The 20,211-nt window shown below is 34.4% G+C and overlaps 1 protein-coding gene across 5 annotated transcripts in view; it reads left to right on the top strand.

Annotated features, from left to right (window-relative positions):
• The window catches only part of LOC148950531 (uncharacterized protein CG43867), a 355,819-nt gene that overhangs the window by 236,376 nt on the left and 99,232 nt on the right, over window positions 1-20,211 (top strand). For all 5 annotated transcript variants that reach the window (XM_089092459.1, XM_089092457.1, XM_089092460.1 and 2 more), the window contains one exon: window positions 16,561-16,623. In XM_089092459.1, coding sequence (XP_088948585.1) covers window positions 16,561-16,623 — 63 coding nt within the window. The remainder of the gene's footprint in view (window positions 1-16,560; window positions 16,624-20,211) is intronic.

Genomic DNA, 20,211 nt, shown 5'->3' with positions numbered 1-20,211 from the left:
AGACTAACTTCTTTGAATTCGTGACAAAAAACGATCGGTAAAAACGCCGTCTGTAAGCATGCATTTAGTTCCACTGGCCACCATCGCGTCGTAGGCGTTAAATTAAACGATCGTTTATCACCGTTAGTTTATTGTAGTGACAGTGGACGCTGTAGTGAGTCCCAGCATTTGTTTTACCGGGCGTTTTTTTATCGCCAAATGTGTAAAACAAAAAACTATACATCCCTAGAAGAGGCTCGAAAAAAAAAAAAAAAAAAAAAAAACCACGCTCGGTGCTTTTGGGCATAAAATGCAAGGTTAACGACCGACGATGTGACTCCTGTCGATAAGAAGAAAAATATGAAAAAATAATGATAACAGCGAAGGCAAACACAAATCGGGGAGGGGGGTTGTCGCCAAGCCACAATTTACTTTTTGGGGGAGGGTGGATGGGTGAGTGAGATTGAGATTACCATTCGTATGTGTCCATCGGTAATATCATAGAAAGCAGTAAACTAAGGACAAGTTCTGATACAAAATCAAATTAAGAGGATGTAAGGGCCATTTCAGTTCTCTAACACTTTTTATCTTCATGATTTGTTTTTCGTTACGTGAAACAAATAGTTATTTCACTGAGTAGAATCTTAAAAAAGAGATGTCCAACTTTCTATGATCATAAACCATGATAGGGGAAGAGTCAAGTGATACACATGAAAAGTCTACCAACTCTTTTAACGAGGCAATAAAAAAACGAACGAAATAAAAGAAAATTAGACTAGTTATAGTGGATATAACAGAAAAAAGTTCGTTAAAAAGAGAAACAGTGTCTTGCAACTGTGAAAAAAACGATTTGAAAATAACTCTGCTGAATAAAGAATGCAGTAAACGTAAGGTTCGTAGTTTCAGCTTTAGGGCATCATTTTTGGTAACGAATATAAGAATATATCACTTTTTATTCCCGAATTCGACTAATTTTTCTGAGTACGCATATACACAGGGTTTATTTTGAGTAGGAGAAGGGTGGGTGTTGTGTCACAAATTTGTATCGAAGAAAAAAGGCTAAATATTTCTAAAATTTAAGAAATTCGCTAAGTTGCTCGACATATTTCAGAAAGGTAATTCAAAAAAGGATATTTTTTTCCGAAAATTCAAAATTGCTGCACTTTTGGTCTTCTAGTGAGGTGGGAGACTGATGGTCCCTCCTGTCCCCTATGGATGCTTTTTAAGGAGCAAAGGCACATTTTTAATGTTTCCAGACTCATTTTTTTCTATTGTAAAAATCCATATGTTCTCACTTTAGTTTGGAATGTTTTGTTGTCTTTGCAAATCCGTACACTACTAGTCTCCAGGAATTCTATTGTAAAAGTTGACCCGAATTCCAAGCTGTAGAAAACCCGATGTTCTGGAAAAGGTAGTAACAATAGAATGTTTTAAAGTTTCGTAGATCCGCATTTTCCCTGCATTTACTTTGTTCAACTTCATAGGATCAATAGCATAATGGCTACACCCTTGACTCTACTCTGTCTAAAAAGCCAAAGCATGTCATCCATCTAAGGCTTAGAAAATATGTGTAGAAAGATTGTCATGTTCTCTTAGAACTAATGAAAAAGAAAAATTGTCGAATTTTGAAATTATACAAAATTCTTAATATATGGTACGCACTGTGTTGCCAAGCAGCATCGATGTTTTCTTAGTTGTTGTTGTTATTTCCCCCCTCTTTTTTATATTTATCGTGATCAGCGGTCTGTAGCTTGGTATCGGCAATAGATGTAAATTCGTAACTTTGGTCCAATATGGATTTCGTGAAGCAGAGAAAAAAAAAATTTAAAAAAGTGAAGCTTAAAAAAATTTGAATGATTTTCCAGAAATAACTGGAATTTTTTTCTACTCTACTTCCTGGTCTAAACAAGAAGGAAAAACAAATCTGTCCAAGCTCCAAAAGTAATCTTTTGAGTGATCATGCCGGGCTCTTGTCGAACATGAAGTTATTCCTTAGATACCTAGATCTGACTATCACATGTTGCGAATTTTGTAGTTATTAAAATAAAATATGAAGTTCGATCCAGGATGTAGACTGAAACAAGGTCAGCTCCGATGTGACCCAAAGGCGGGCGAGGGACGTGTTTATCTGGTCATTTGCACATTTACCAGACATGGTTGTAAGATCTCTATCAAACTTGGAACGAAAAAAAAAGTTAGTGTCCTAGTTGTTGGAATGTATAGATATAGGCCAACTTCCGAGGGGGTGTCCCTAAGTTCTTATAATACGAAAATCTAGTAAATGTGATTGCAAGATCTCAACCAAATTCAGAGAAAACTAAGCTCTTTTCACCTACGGTGGGCTTTTGGGGATCCTTTTGGAGAACGAAAAAGGGATGGGTCCCTAAATTGTTATCGTCAGGACGTTTAACAGAAGAGTTTGTCGTATCCAAATTAAACTTGGTGGAAAGAAAGAGTAGTTGCTGTGTGTGTACTTTGTGGGGACTGCCTAAGTTTTGATATAGCTTCTCGGTGGCTAGATGTCTAAATTAGTTCATCAGAACGGCTTACATACCTATACTCGAAGCAGAACACAAGCGTTAGCTTTCCCTGACGTCCAACAGCTTCGTCATGGCGGTGTCTCAAGAGTTTGTGTCTTTCCTGTTTATTATCGGAGGAAAAGGGAGGCTTTCCCTCTTCTAATGCCCTTTCCACCAATTTTTCAAAGGAAATTTTACTGTATTTTTTCACCGGTCAGCTTGACATATATGGGAGTGGGGAGTGAGTAGGTGAAATGAATCATGTGAATAGTGATTTTAAGAGAACTCTATTATTAGGGCATGTAGTTTGGATTAAAGGTGACAGAGAGGATATATTTCCACCAATCTTCCGTATTAATTCTCACCGGCCTATAAGGACTGGAACCCGTATTTTCCTATGTCCGCTGGGAGCGGCCTAAGGACCGGTTTGGGTTATAACTATATGCATCCTGTCCGTAATTATAAATAAATAAAAGTCCTAAAAGGAATTGTACTTATCTCCAAAAAAAAGGTACCAAAAATAAAAAAAATTACACCCTGGGGTACAGTTGTACCCCCCCCCCCCTTGGGCCATGAAGGGTTAAACTTTCCAAACTCACTTGAAATTTGGTTGGCAGGTACCTACAACCATGGAGAATAAAATATGAAATTTCAGGCCGTTCCTTTTTGCGGTCCACGCTTTATGTTTTGTTGTTTGGGAATTCTTCCTATCACGGAGAGTGACTTGCAAGCAAGACTTGCAAAGCGTGTATATTTTCAGTCGTGAAGGGTTCCAGAAATGTGGAAATTGATCTACCTCATGTTCATTACTGATACATTTTAGGCTCGTGGTTATTTTGTCTTCGTTTAAGTGCCTGCACAATGGTCATAAACAGTAATGCAATACAATGACGTAGTTTCGCAATTATAACTGACGTGTTTGTGTGGCAGTCGCTCGTCGATAGACACAACCAAATTCTTCTTACCATTAAACACATAGGAAACAAATAATAGCCGTTGTTTTTTGAGGTAAAGCAACGCAGTCATGTGCACGTGTTGGATCTTTTAACACAACAAGGATTGGATTAGGGTTTTGTTTTGTGGGGAAAAAATGCAGCGCTATTTAATAAGGAGTGCATTTTTATAAGTATCAGCGTTGATTTTTTTGCATTTGACAGTGTGAGGTCTATCTGTTTATTGATTTCGTTTCTTAGTTTCTTTCTGAATAACCAAAAATAAACGATAGAGGAAGGAGAGAAATTTCACACTTGCATTGGCCATTGTGACCTTTCGTAGAATGTCTTCTGTTTCCAACACTTCCGGTGTCAATTGGTGAAATTTGATATGGGCCAAGATGAGACGTTGCTTGGAATAATATCCATATAATGGATTACATATGAGCATCTTGTTTTGTGACATTTATAAACGAATAAACAAAAAGAAGTGTCTGGAAAAAGAATAACCAAAAAGAAGTGTCTGAACTTAACGTGTCATTTCAAAAGACGTTAATTTTTTTCTAATCGGAAAAATAATAGTTATTGCTAATAAAACGAAAATTCCTTACAATATTCTGTTTTGGAAATTGCACGTGTCTGACTTGGTTTGGTACACATTACTGTCTGTGACAATCATTTAAATTTCTCTTTAAGAGGCCAGGAATTTTCTGGGAGAAGTGGAACAAAAGAACATCCAATATTTACCCTGTTTTTGGAAAATAATTCCCGTTAAAAGCGTATTATTCTTTTGCACTTTTGGAGGAGCCGTCCAGTATCTGGCATCTTCTCCAAATCACACTCCAGGTGATTACCACCCAATAAATTTTTTTGGCTAATAATAAATGATATATGATGAATGCTCTGACGTCTGAAATCACAACTGTGTCCATTTTGATCTGGCTTGTAAGTAAGATTCCATTGGTAGGAAAAAAGAAAAAAAGGAAAGCAAATAGACGTATTTTTGTTTGGGGGGGGGGGGGTATCGTAAGATGTTGGAACCGGGGGGCTAAGGGATTGTGGCTCTGTTTTTTTTTTATCATGTGTTGTCACTTGTGTCGTTTTGTCTTGTGGATAGTCACTGCCACTTTAAAATGGGCTTTCTGACATGATTAATTCCATTGTGACCAAACTGAAGTTATAAAAGGTCGATTCCGGTTTTCAAAAGCAATCATAATTTTTCAGAATTTGTATGTAAATTTATCGAGTGTTCAAGAAGAAATCAAGCTAAAAGCAATTATAATCACACGGTGCCTAAGTAAAGAACGATGTTGGCACAATGTATTATTTTTTTTTTTTTAATACCAGGGCATTTCGTATCGAAGTAGTTGTCGTAGAAACTTCGAAAATGGCTTATTCGATTGGAAATTGGAGTGGCTAGTGCCCTTTTTAATAATCGAAAGTGATTGGAAGGCAACTAACACCCCTTCCACGCCCACCATTTCCCCAAACACATCCAATCAAAATTTTGAGATAGCCATTTTGTTCAGCGTAGTTTATTTCCAGATTGAAAATATGTTTTGAGGAGGACACTCCCCCACAACTCTCAGGGCAAGTGTTTTAAGCTATGCCCTGGGGATATATGAGAACGGTGTTGGCACAATGTATTATTTATTATTTTTCCTTTAAAGCAGGGCACTTCGTATCGAAGAAGTTGTCGCAGAGACTTCGAAAATGGCTCATTCAATTGGAAATTGGAGTGCCTCGCGCCCTTTTTAATACTTGAAAGTGATTGGAAGGCAATTAACAACCCTTTCACGCCCACCATTTCCTGAAAGATATCCAATCAAAATTTTCAGACAGCCATTTTGTTCAGCGTAGTTGATTTCCAGATAGAAATTATGTTTTTGAGGAGGACACTCCCCGACAGCCCTCAGGGCAAGTGTTGTAAGTTATGCCCGGGGGCATATAAGGTTTTTATAGAAGGTGTTGCCGTAGAAACTTCAAGATAGGTTAATTCGATTGGAAATTCAAAGGGCTAGTGCCCTTTTTAATAATCGAAAGTGATTGGAGGGCAATTAGCCCCCCTCTCACGCCCACCTTTTCCCCAAACACATCCAATCAACATTTTGAGATAACCATTTTATTCAACGTAGTTTTAAGTTCTGTAAATTATGTCTGAGGATGACAACCCCCCCCCCCCACATAACCCAGGGCAAGGGTTGTAAGTTATGCCCTGGCGGCATAAAAGGTTTTTATAGAGCACGTTGTCGTAGAAACTTGAAATAGGGCTCATTCGATTGGAAATTGAAATGGCTAGTGCCCTTTTTAATCGTCGAAAGTGATTGGAAGGCAACTAACACCCCTTCAACGCCCGCCATTTCCCCAAACACATCCAATAAATATTTTGAGATAGCTATTTTGTTCTACGCAGCTCAAAGTTCAGGAAATTATACCTTTGAGAAGGACACTCCCCTCACAGTCTGCAGGGCAAGGGTTATAAGTTTTGCCCTGGGGGCATGTAAGGTTTTTATTGAAATCTTTGTCGTAGAAACTGGAAAAAGGGCTCATTCGATTGGAAATTCAAAGGGCTAGTGCGCTTTTAATAGTCGAAAGTGATTTTAGGGCAACTAACCCCCCTCTCACGCCCACCTTTTCCCCAAACACATCCAAGACAAATTCTTAGATAGCCATTTTGCTCAACGTAGTTGAAAGTTTTGGAAATTAAATCTTTAAGGATGACAACCCCACATCCCTAAGGGCAAAGGATGTGAGTTACACCCTTGGGTCATATAAGGTTTATATTGAAAGCGTTGTCGTAGAAACTTCAAAAGGGCTCATCCAATTGGAAATTGAAAGGGCTGGTGTCTTTTTTAACAGTCGAAAGTAATTAAAGAGCGACTCACGCCCCTCTGACGCACACCATTTTCCCAAACACATCCAATCAAAATTTTGAGATATCTATTTTGTTCAACGCAGTTGAAAGTTCTGGAAATTAGGTCTTTTAGGATGATAACCCCCTCAGAGCCCTCAGTTTAAGGGTTGTAAGTTATGCCCTGAGGGCATATAAGGTTTATATAGAAAGTTGTTGTAGAAATTTCAAAAAGGGCTTGTTTGATTGAAAATTGAAAGTGCCCTTTTTAATAGTCGAGAGTGAGTGGAGAGTAATTACCCTCCTCTCACGCCCACCATTTCCCCAAAAACATTCAATCAAAGTTTACAGATAGTCATTTTGTTCAACGTAGTTGAAAGTTCTGGATATTATGTATTAAAGGATGACAAACCCGCCAGAGCCCCCGGGGCAAAGGTTGTAAGCTATGCCATGGGGGCATATGTTTTTATAGATAGAGTTGTTGTAAAACTTCAAAAGCGGACGTTCAATTGGAAATTGAGAGGGCTAGTGCCATTTTTAATAGTCGAAAGTGATTGGATTGTAACTAACCTTCCTCTCACAACCACCATTCCTCCAAAAACATCCAATCAAAATTTTCAGATACCCATTTTGTGCAACGTAGTAGAAAGTTCTGGAAATTAGGTCTTTGAGAATGGCACCCCCTCCCCCCGGCCCTCAGGGCGAGAGTTGTAAGTTATGCCCTGTGGGCATATAAGGTTTTTATTGAAAGTGTTGTCGTAGAAACTTCAAAAGGCCTCATTTGACTGTAAATTGAAAGGGTTAGTGCCTTTTTTAATAGTTGAAAGTGATTGGAGAGCGACTAACGCCCCTCTCACGCCCCCCATTTCCCCAAACATATCCAATCAAAATTTTGAGATAGCCATTTTATTTAACGTAGTTGAAAGCTCTGGGAATTAGGCCTTAGAGGACGACAACCACCCTAACAGCCCTTAGAGTAAGGGTTGTATTATGCCCTGGGGGCGTATAAGGTGTTTATAGAAAGCGTTGTCGTTTCAAAAAGAGATCATTCGATTGGGAATCGAAAGGCCTAGTGCCCTTTTTAATAGTCCCAAGTGATTGTAAGGCTTGACATTTTCAAACAGTTCGTGGTAACGAACTGTAAGTAAGGAGCGACCCGGCTCAATGGTAACCGAAACTCTAGAAAACGGGTTTTTGATACCAATAGATATATCAAAAGAATCAGATTTCAATTTTGATTTCAAATATATAACTTTCATCAAGTTTAGTGCTAACCATCAAAAGTTACGCGCCTGAGAAAATTTGGCTGATTTTCAAAAAAAGGGGGAAAGACCCCCTAAAAGCTATAGAACCTTAATGAAAATCACACCATCATATTCGGCGTATCAGAGAACCCTATTGTAGAGGTTTCAAGCTCCTATCTACAAAAATGTGGAATTTTACATTTTTTGCCAGAAGAAAGATCACGGATGCGTGTTTATTTGTTTGTTAGTTTGTTTTTTGTTTTTTTTTTCCCAGGGGTAATCGTATCGACTCAGTGGTCCTACAATATCGTGGGAGGGCTTATTAGAGCGGAAATTAAAAGTTCTAGTGCCCTTTTTAAGTGACCAAAAAAAATGGAGGGTAACTAGGCCCCCTCCAACACTCATGTTTTTCCCAAAGTCACCCGATCAAAATTTGATATAGCCATTTTGTTCAGCATGGTCGACAATATGATAAATATGTCTTTTAGGATGACTTAGTCCTCTGAAGTTCCCAGAGGGAGGGCTAAAAGTTATGAACTTTACCCAATGTTAACATATAGTATTGGTTATTGGGAAGTATACAGAAGTTTTCAGGAGGTTTTTTCTGGTAGTGGGAGGGAAGGGTGGGTCGGGGGTTATGTTGGTGGATCTGTTCATGAAGGAAGTTTTCATGGGGGAATGGAAATTGCCATGAATGGGGCGCCGGACTTGCCAGCATTAGTTATTGGTTATTGGGAAGTATACAACCATTTTCAGGAAGGATTTTTTCTGGAGGGGGGGCTAGAGGAGGGGGTTACTCTGGATAATATTTCCGTGGAGGATGTTTCTTTGGGGTAAGGGACATTTCTATGAAGGGGGCGCCGGATTTCCAAGCATTATTTAAGAAACATTCATAAATTAAATAAAAAAAAGACAAGTTTTTTCAACTGAAATGTAAGAAGGAATATTAGAACTTAAAACGAACAGAAATTATAACGTATGTGAGGAGGTTCTCCCCCAAGTCAATACCTCGCTCTTTACGCTACAGTTTTTTTTAGTGCTTTCAAAAGAGCTCTCTCTTCTCATTAAGCGGCCTTTGTGATTCAGGGGTTTGTGAGTCAAATTTTTTTTAACTTTTAACGTAAAGAGCGTGGTATTGACTAAGGGGAGAACCCCTTCATATAAGCAATAACATATACGTAATAAAAAAAAACAATAAAAAAACAAGCGATACGGCTCAATAGTAATCGAAAATTTTAAAAACAAAATTTTGATGTCAATAAATGTATCAAAAGAATGTGTTTATAATGCTGATCCTAAATATATAAATTTTATTAAGTTTAGTATTACTCATCAAAGGCTACGAGCCTGAGAAAATTTACTCGATTTTTTAAAGAGGGGGAAACATCCCCTACAAGTGAAAGAATTTTAATGAAAATCACACCGTCAGATTCAGCGTATCAGAAAACAATATTACATAGGTTTCAAGCTCATATCTGCAAAAATCTGCAACTTTGTATTTTTTGCCAGAAGAAAAATATACGAATATAGAAGTTAGTTACGTAAGTTAATTTGTAAAGACATCCATTTAGCAAAAGAAAAGTAAAATTTTTATGCAAATAAAAGCTGCATTAACTAAAAAACGATCAGAAATTAAATAAAAAAAACAAGTTTTTTAAACTGAAAGTAAGGAGTGACATTAAAACTTAAAACGAACAGAAATTATTCCGTATATGAAAGGGGCTGCCCCCTCCTCAACACCTCGCTCTTTACGCTAATGTTTGACACTGTCTCACAACTGTATTTTTTTAAAAAATAAAGAACTTTAGCATAAAGAGCGAGGTGTTGAGGAGGGGACAGCCCCTTTCATATACGGAATAATTTCTGTTCGTTTTAAGTTTTAATGTCACTCCTTACTTTCAGTTTAAAAAACTTGTTTTTTTTATTTAATTATAGTAAAGATCGATGTGGGTATAATGTATTATTTTTTTGTTGTTGTTGTTGTTGTTTAGACCAGGGCACTTCGTATCGAAGGATTTATCGTAGGAACTTCGAAAAAGAATCATTCGATTGAAAATAGAAGGGCTGATGCCATTTTTAATAGTCGAAAGTGATTGGAAGGCAACTATTCCCCCTCCCACGCCCACCCTCCCATTTGCCCATTATGTTTAAAAACTAAATGTTGCCTTAAGATTATATCAAAATGCAATGTTTTGATGCTAATTCCCAATAAGGCATAAGGCTACTTATGCTCTTAAAATTTAACCAAATCAAAATAGCGTAAGTATATCCAAGCAATCAACGAAAGTAAACATATTTTTTTGCAAATCGCATCAAGTTCTCCATTTCAGGTCATCTAGAGTAGCTATGAAATTAAATAAAACAGTACTATTTGCGTCCATATTTTTTAAAGGTTGTATGTTGTTAAACATTGATGAAAATTTTTCTCCAGTATCTAAATAACAGACAGAACTATAAAATTTTAGAAAAAAAAAGATTCAAAGAATTATTTTCTTTTTCCCTGAAAAGACTATGTCAATATAAAACGAACAGAAATTAATTAAACTTTTTCCACAAAATAAGTTTTTCAAAGAAAAGTAAAGAACTTTATTAAACAAAAAATGAGCAAAAATAAAATCGAATAATCTACCAAGCTTGAAACTACCACAAATAAGCATCGATAAATAAATGAAACCCGAAACGAACAGAAATTACCATAAATAACCGAGTCAAACTCAAAACGAGCAGAAATTAACATAAGTTGGGCTCAATACCCCTATGCCTTCCCATGGCCAGAACAAAATTTGCACTTTACTGAAAAAAAATACAAATGAATGTGCATTGTCAGTTTAATATACATGTACTTATATTTAGTAATCCAAATGTTAATATTATTTGATTCATTAAAGTTATAAAAGTAAAAAAAAAATTATTTTTATTTCAGTAAAGTGCAAATTTTGTACTGACCTTGGGAAGGCATAGGGGTTTTGAGCCCAACTTTAGTTAATTTTTGTTCGTTTTGGGTTTCGTTTATTTATCGATGCTGATTCGTGGTAGTTTCACGCTTGGTAGATTATTTGATTGTATTATTGCTCAAATTTTGATTAATGGAGTTCTTTAATTTTCTTTGAAAAACTTATTTTGTGGAAAAAGTTTTTTTTTTAATTAATTCCAGGAACAAAACCTATTTTGGAATTCAAAAGAAAAGAGGGCTTAAGAAGTGCTATATTTTGTCATTGTCATTTGTTTGTTATTTTTTTCAAACTATTTTGATTTTTAACTAAACTTAGCTATTGATTTCTATTTATTTCATATAGATTATTCAGATCAGCCTTGGGAACTTGCATATAGAACGAAATAACTCTCTCTAATGTTCATATTTGTTCATTTGTTGGTTTACATTTGTTCTGTCATACTATATTTTGTATCTACAAGAATCTAAATTGTTCCAAGATTTACATATTAGGAGGCAGTTAATTTGCCTCTAATTCTGTCAAACAGAGCAGATTTTATGGAAACCTAAAGTATGTGTGTATGGGGATGGATAAAAGCATATGTTATCTTCTGAAATTGTTCTACTTTCTTTTATAAACAAAAACCATTTTACAAGAATTTGCCACTTTAGGCCACTTTTTTTGCCACTTTTTTTTTCTTACCCGCTTTAATACAAGCTTGAGTTCGCTCACAGTTTTTTTTGTCAGAGGAACTGAGTTCGCCGGCTGGAGTATAAATTGTTTGCCACTTATTCTTTGCCACTCAACGGGGTAATGGAGGTTTACTTCACACGATGTCCCATTCATACAACTGAATTAAAAATTGGTTATGCTGATCCAACAGAAAAAAAAGTATGCTGCATAGACTTGGAAGTCTATTGAATGATTGGTGTTTGTTAATAAGTGCTAGTGTTATTTAATAAGTGTTAGCTTGAAATATGTTGAAAAATTAACGGAAAAATAATCCGTGCACAATAGAAGACTTTGAAAGTGACTTTTGGTAACCTGGGTAGTTTTGATAATACTGGTGCAATCAATGTGTTGTCTGTTTGATGATCAGGACTTAATGATAATTTAGCCTACTATTTTTAACTGTCTATCCATTTCTATTTTTGCTAAACTATTTCCCCCCCCCCGCCCCACCCCCCACACACAAATTGTTTACTTTGAAAGACTAACGTTATTGGGTCCAAATTGAGCAAGATTTAAGCTTATGCTGGACCAGTGATAGTCTGAACTAAAAAGTCAAATTATAGGTCTTCCTCTCTTGACAGAATGTATTATCCGACCTCGATAATTTAAATCTGAAATAGAATGCAAATACTTCAAGCTAACAATTAATTTGAAGCGCCCATTCCGGCTTATGAATGCTGTGTAAATATTCGTGTATGCTGTGGCATCCACCACTGCATTTTCTTCTTTCACTTTCTGCGGTCTTACAGATGCTGTGATTTGTCTCCAGAATTGTGGTTGATAAGAAACGATAGCTATTAGAAGTTGCCAAGTATCAAATTCAGCGTATTAGATATATTTTCTCTTCCAACACATTTCTTCAGTATATTCTGATTCCGTATTTCAAAAGACAAAAAAGACGTCAGATACCAGTAAACCGCCCCTCCTTATCTTTTCACTTTCGCTCGGTTGCCTCTCTAAGAACCCAATTTGAAATGATGATAAGAATCTGATTCTGACAGAGGGATGAGTTACTGGTTTGTTTCTTTTCAGAAAATGTAATAAATCAGTGGCTGAAAGCCAGAGTAGCGGATTGCTCCAGGATTGTTGCTCTTCCGTAAATTAAGTTCTGTGGTAAATGCTAATAAGTCCCTTAAGCTGAAACCTTTAAGCACCGATCACTCTCCCAACATGTACAGATTGTTTGACTCGTTGAGAGGTCAAGTTGTTTTAGCTGTGTTGTTTTCAACCAAGACAGTCAATGAAGATACTTCATTGACTGTAAATAGAATCATCGATAAGTCAAGTTTTAAACCTATATATATATATATATATATATATATATATATATATATATATATATATATATATATATATATATATATATATATATATATATATATATATATATATATATATATATATATATATATATATATATATATATATATATATATATATATATATATATATATATATATATATATATATATATATATATATATATATATATATATATATATATATATATATATATATATATATATATATATATATATATATATATATATATATATATATATATATATATTTATATGTATACTACTACTACTAACAACTCACCGCAGCACCAAGCCGCCTGAGGCCAACACAGCTACACACGCTCATCCTCCACCCCAATCTATTCAAAGCCTCCCTTTTTACACCCGCCCACGAAGTTCCCATTTCCTTTAAATATTTCTTTATGACGTCCTCCCACCCCAGACGGGGACGACCTGCTTTCCGTTTAGCCCTAAACGGTTGGCCGAAAAGAACAATCTTCGGCAATCTGTCATCCTTCATCCGCACAACGTGCCCTAGCCACCTCAACCTTTCTTTCATTATAGCCCTAGAGAGTGGTATTGAACCACATTTTTCGTACAGCCTATTGTTTGAAATACGTTTTTTTTTTTCATTAATCTCATTAATTTATGTTCTCTTTAGATTTATGTTGTTATATGACTTTATTTCTGCTCGTTTTAGAGCTTAATATGGATCTTAACTTTTCTTTGAAATGTTTTATTTTTGGAAAGCTTTTTTCAATTAATGAAAAGTTTCAACCACCGGAAAATAGCTAATCTATTTGTCCTTCAAAGAATTAACTGGCTTTTTATCTTATTATTTTTGCACATCCCAAAATTATCACTGATTGGGCAAATTATATTTCTTTAGTAAAACTTTCCTAAGTTACTATGAAAAAATATGGGATCTCATGACGTTCTTTTATGCTCATACAAGATATTTATGTTTATACAGAGTAAGCTTAATTTGTCTCTATAATCTTCTACACGTGAAATAGTTTTGGGAGGTACTCGGGACTTTTTTTTAATGATTGTCTGCACATTGATTTTTCTTCTTTTTTTTAGTTAAGAAATATCTATTAAAATTGTTGAAATACGCAGTTTTAAAGAAGAATAATAAGTTCAGCTATCCCACTATGAAAAAATAAAAATAAATAAAAACAGAACCTGACCCAAACAAAACAACTGAATATTCACTCTTTTCTTTCAACCTCCCAAATTGCTGCGTAAAGAATTTGAATTTTCACGCTTTTTATCATCACCATGATGAATGTACTTCTTATTATTTAGCACAGGCCCAAGTTGTCTTATCGTAATTGTGAACCGTGAAGCAAGGTTCCTGTCGGTTTCTTTGATATTTACATAAGAAAAATGTTTCCTTTTCATCTCTTTCCTCTGATTTATATTCATCTGCAAAATGTTCAGCTGGCATGTATAGTGCTACCCCAAGATTAAAGATACCTAAAGAAGATATTACATCATTGAAAAACCATGGACTTATAATTTGATATATAGCTTTTTTTCTTTTTATTCAAATTTTTTCTTGCTATTAACATCTAATAGTGAGTATTGGCAAGGTCTCAGACTTGCATGATGATAATTGGTTACTACATTACAAGATAGTGGGTGTTGCATCTTTGTTAACACACATTACAAGCAGTTCTGCTCGTTGCTGCAAATCTGTTTAAACCCTATCCTTTACAGGGTTCTCGTATCTGAATATGTGTCAGTTTTGATCTGTTAGTTATGTTGAACGAAGGTGTTACGGTAAAAACATACAAGCAACTAATTGATTTAACTAAGCAAATGAATTGTGACTATTTGGCATTTGAATGTTCTACATGCCATCCAATTCTATCTCTCTCTCTCTTTTTTTCTTTTTTGTAAGGTGAAATGATTATCACTGCAAAGCAAAATTCTTATTGTTCGCAATTTATTCTGTCATGACGCTTATCACTGTTTTTTTAATTGTTGTTTTAAAGTTTAATAGCTTTCTGTTTATATCTTTATATTGCGTTTAATTTTATTTTGTCTTATCCACATTTCCTTTAATTTCATTCACATTTTATATGGTGACAATAAGTTTATATAGGCCTTATATATTTAATAGTTTATTGTTTAATTTAGACTTTGTGTTAATTTGTTATCTGGTAATTTGTTTTTTTATTGTGCTCACGTTTTATCTGTAAGCTGTTTTTATGAATAAATTTATTTTATTCTATCTGCCAGTACCTTAAACTGGTACTTTGATTCAACTTTTACCTTGAATACTATTTGACTGTTTTTGTGTTGTCTTCCATTTTTAATTTCTGCTATTAATATTCTGTCAGATCTTTACAATGAATTTAAGATAGGAGAAAAGAAACGTTCTATGTAGTTTTTCTCAAGCAATTATTTTTCACCTTATAAAAAAAAGAAAAACTTCATATCTCAGCTTTACTGTAATCAGTGTGAAATTATATATTACATGTGGGCACGAAATTGTGTTGATAAAATTTAAGTTTTTCTTTGTAACTTTACTGTCGTAATTGTTAATTCACCAAAACCTTGAAAGCGGGCTACGGAGGGGTTAAGGTATTTGATGTAATCTGATATCGTCACGTCGTTTAGAACCACGCTATTCAAGTCTAAGATGTGTTTAACTCTCCTTAGGTGCGTTTTGTAGTTCTTTAACATAAAAAAAAATACATGGTTGGCCCTTGGTTCTTTACTTAGGTCGCGCTACAACCCTGGCTATGATTATGGTAAGGGTTTTATTGATTCAAAACTAATATCTGAATTTTGAGGGCTGATAAAATTGATAATTACGCCCTCTTGCCTTTTCAAAGCGGCCTTTGTTTACCAGTCAAAAATTAATAGGCTCCCAAAACGTCTTAGACGTAGTCACATCATAAACATTGTCACGTAGAAAAAATCCGTTTAATCCTTTATGTTTATACTGAATAATTACAGCTCAAGGAACGCAAAAATTACATCTTTAAAAATAACAATGAAAAATAATATGAATTAAAGCTATAGATGCCTACATCATCTCCCTTTATTTTAGTGACCTTATCGAAAGCTTATTACAATTACGAGGCTACAACTTTAATGTGCTATCCTTTTCGTCTTTTAAATCACGAACTTGTTTAGACTGCATTCGCTCCTGAGAAGTAATAAATAAATATAAAGTGAAAATGTTTTAAATACAAGTGAATATTGCTTAAGAATAGTGTAGGTTACGAAGTTCGGCAATTTATTAACCATATTAATTCTAAGAAGCGAAAAAAGAAATGTCACTGTTTATTATCTAAGGTAACTTTGATGGTCAGGTCCATTTATTTTTTTATTCTTTTTCATATATTTTATTTATTCAAATGATTTTCCATAGTTTTAAACTTTTCAGTTATTAAAATAAGATTATTTTTCCCACTTACAAATAAACAAAAAAAGAAGCGGAGTAAGCAAAAAGAAAATTAAACTACCGAAAAACATAAAAAAAAAATCAACTTCTAAACAATAAAAATCCCAGTATTAATCCAAATAACACCCGTAAATAATAACCAATGGCAGAGAGTGGAACAAGGTAATAAAATTTTTAAATATCGACACCCGAACGAACCTTCAACCGCTTGGTTTTAAACAGTGAATCCCAAAGTGGTGAATAAGCGTTATTCATCACTTTTGGTTTAATAAGGGCTATTACGCTAAAAGGGTTATGTTCATTACGTTTATTTCTTTTTTTTCTTTTCTTTAACTTCAACAATTCCTTAACCTTTGTGAAGAAGGATGTATATATATATATATATATATATATATATATATATATATATATATATATATATATATATATATATATATATATATATATATATATATATATATAAATTATTAGGATCATGTTAAGTAATTGCTTATTTTTGTTTTGTCATCTTAAAGTTAGCGTCAAAAGTCTTATTCTAATGTGATAATGCGCTTTACCTGCTGCCTTTTATTCATTATTATAGGTGGCGTAGAAGCTGCCAAGAATATTTCTTAAAATTAAATATGTTTTCATTTTATTCTCTTTCAGCTATCCGAACTAGAAGCAAGAGTAGTAGAAGCCGAATCAAGAGCTGAACATGCCGAGGACAAAGTAAGTATAAATTTTCTTAACTTTTTTCTCTTTATTGTTGTGAAATATAAGACAACACATGTTTTGTCTGGTGACCTTTTGTTGGATGGTTAGGTGGATTTTATTTTGCATAAAACCCAGGAGAAGGCTAGGTAGGGATGGTGGGGTTGTATGTATAGTATAAATAACTGTTCATTAGAGAAAATTCTTTTATTAGACAGCGAACCAGAACAAAATAATCTCTGCATATTTCGGTCACTTAGTGACCGAAATAAGCAGAAATTATTTTGCTGTGGTTCACTGTCTAATAAAGGGATTTTCCCTATTGAACTGTTATTTTTACGTCATTAAAGGCAGTGTGGTTTTCGAAAAACACCTACGTCGTATGTTGGGTTTACCGAACGTACCTGTTCTTATGATGGTTTAAAGAAACAATATGCAAGTCTCGGTCTGAATATAAGTTTGAAAAGACCAGTCAAACTTACTAAGTCTGATGCCTCCATTCAAAAGCTGATAATTTGTTTCTATGGATGGGAGCCTTGGATCAGAGATTAGATTTATAAAGATACATGTGCGCCAATATGTCAGTAAAAAATGATGCAGTCGGAAGTTTAAAGAGTATCCTATATATAGTATCAGGGAAAGGCAGTTTGAAAAACCTGACCACGAGAAGTATACATGTATAAGTATCAGGATTGATATAGGAATTGTGACTGAAAATAGAAGACCCAAAAATGGATTTATTTACCTGAGTTTGTTTTTGATTTGGGTATGAGTATGCCTAAAATTTATGCCAAGTTTTTTGAGTGATCAAAAATGTAATTACAAATACTTGGAAAAGTTCATTCTTGCTCTAAAATATTGAAGTATTAAGTCTTACCATTTAAAGAGTGGACCCCCCAAAACCAGTCTACATAGAGTTTTACAAATACTTGGAAAAGTTCATTCTTGCTCTAAAATATTGAAGTATTAAGTCTTACCATTTTTAGAGTGGACCCCCCAAAACCAGTCTACATAGAGTTTTAGATCGTATTGTGAGTCATAGCAATTTTAGTATACAAGCCATAGTAGAACTTGGCTATAGAAATTAGGGGGGTGGGTCTAGTGAAAATTCTGCGAAAACTTCTATAAGTTGCAAAAAAAAACTTTTATGTTTTTTATATTTTGAAGATTTAATAGTGGGCCAAACAAGGAGTATCATGTGCAAATAATTTTTTCTCGGCAAGTTTACTATTTAGGTGAATTTTCCCCAAAAAACTAACTTTATATTGCTTGGAGAATTGACACAAATATAATATAGTTAAAATGTCGAGTAAATATTGCGTAAACCATTTAAGAACCACAAAAGGAAATTAGCTTTGGAGATTTGGGAAAAACGACTAATATATTCACTGATATCGCCTAAAGGTGTTGCCAAAAATAGAAGAAAGCTTTGTAAAAAGAATTCCGCTTGTACAATTCCATTCTACGCTCTCCATAATTTTTCAACTATATCAATGTAGTTCTATAATTGAGAAATGTTTAGAATATTGAAGACAACATGAGCAAAACATTGGAAATTATAGACAAATCTTCTGAAAATTCGTCTTTTCGGAATATCTATTACCAATCAGAATATCTTTAAAATATCAACTAAAGAAATAAATACTCCCCTTTTTACTTGAATTGGATGATTTGATGTAAAAGACAAATAACGGTTGTTACCTGTAGGTGTACGATAAACTGAAAAAGCTAAATCATTATGATCTCTATAGATCCATATATACAAAAAAAAACGGTAACTTATTTTCTGTTCCTTTTTAATTGTAAAAAAGTAATTCCCTTCCTAAATGATTTTAATGTTCTAGAAAATCTTCCATTTCTGATTCTCCATAATTCTTGTCAAAAATGAAAGTGAAGAACAAAGAACTGTGGCGCTAGAAGAAGCGAAAGAGAATCAGAACGAATCAAGAATGAAAGTGTAGAATAAAGAAATATTAGGTTAGAATAACAACGTCGTGTAATCTTTGACGCCAACAAAATGTGGCGTAAAACCCAGCACAAGCTTACAAAGATGCCGGAAACTACGCAAGTGTTAATTACAAGTCATTGGGACCTTTCAACGTTTTATGTATTCACTGTTGAGCCCTCCATTTTCCCGCAGGAAAAGTAGCAAACAAAGATTATTTATTTGAGGGTTGCTGCGTGCTTCGTCGAATTGTATTGCCACTTCCACAATTTCCAAATGAATTGGTTTGGCCTCTTTAGGACTTCACTTGCTTTTTAAAGAGTTCCACAAACAAATACGAACTTGAACTCATGTTTTGCTTTAGCTTTATTCAACCTAAGTGATGATCGAACTATCATTAGTTGCAATGGTTTCAGCTTCAAAGTAGCTGGACAAATTTTTTCACAAAATGAATTTAGCAGCACATCCAGCACAAACCCCTGAAGGTGATTTTGAACCACTTTCATATGGCCGTCCGAACTGCGCTGATTTTCTCTCTGTTTTCAAACTTTGAGTCTACACATCCGTCACTTTTTTACAATCAGTATCACACTGCGAAATATGATCACTGTATACGTCGTTATTTTCTTTTGTGTTACTTGCTATGGGCCACTTATCTAAAGTTATATCGTTATCGGGGCCCCTTATCTAAAGCTATATTGCTATGGGCCACTTATCTAAAGCAGCTACTGTATTCCTCATGGTGTTTAAATGGTAAATGGTATTTAAACCCGTTTTTTCGAAATTTGAGGTTCAGACTAGCCTTCTACCGCTCTACACTATCGGTTTCGTTGCTTATGGTTGCTGTATTTTCTCAAATAATCTTTTTCAAATAACCTATAGTATCCCGTTGTGAGTTGAAACGCTGTAAAGACCACTTACCCCCTTTTTTTATATTTTACATTGGTTTGGTTTGTACAATATGAACACGCATTTCCTTTGCTGCTTTGCCTGACATCTGTCTTCCAGCATTACGTCGAAAAAATAAATATAGGTAGCATGAGTGTTGTAAATGTATTTCTTAAAAAGACATATATCTTAATAAGTTTTTTCTTACCACATCTATTCGGAATCATTACTTTGTTTTTACTTTGTAATTTATTAGGGTATTTATACGTCTATCTTAATTCTACATTTTAAGATATATTTCACACAAGTACCAGGGAGTTGTAATTCCTTTTGCCACAACCCAACCTAACCCTTTGTAAAATACCACGAGTGAATCTATAGAAACATTAGAGGAATGTACAGTAATATTATGAATATTTTGATTGTTCGAGGAGCTTGGGGCACCACCATATGCCCCTCCCCTATATGCATGGCTGTGAGCAGTCATTGATAATACCTTCTTGGAAAGCATTTCCCTTACAATAACAACGAAAAGAAAGATAAAATAACCTGGAAGATAAATAAATATAAGTAGGGTTCAAAACCCCTGTGCTTTCTAAAGCCAGGATATAATTTGTACTTCACTGAAAAAAAATCTTTTAAATGTTTTCACTTTTATATGTTTAAGAAATCAAAAATTAATTAACATTTTAAGGAATAAATATCAGCATATGTTTATTAAACTGACAATGCACATTCATTTGAATTTTTTTAGTCAAGTACAAATTATATTC

The sequence above is a fragment of the Artemia sp. Qi Xiang Cuo genome, chromosome 7 (genome assembly GCF_049724085.1).
Source record: "Artemia sp. Qi Xiang Cuo chromosome 7, ASM4972408v1, whole genome shotgun sequence".
Taxonomy (NCBI): domain Eukaryota; kingdom Metazoa; phylum Arthropoda; class Branchiopoda; order Anostraca; family Artemiidae; genus Artemia; species Artemia sp. Qi Xiang Cuo.
Note: the sequence above shows the minus strand (reverse complement) of the source record. Positions and strands in the feature narration are given on the sequence as shown.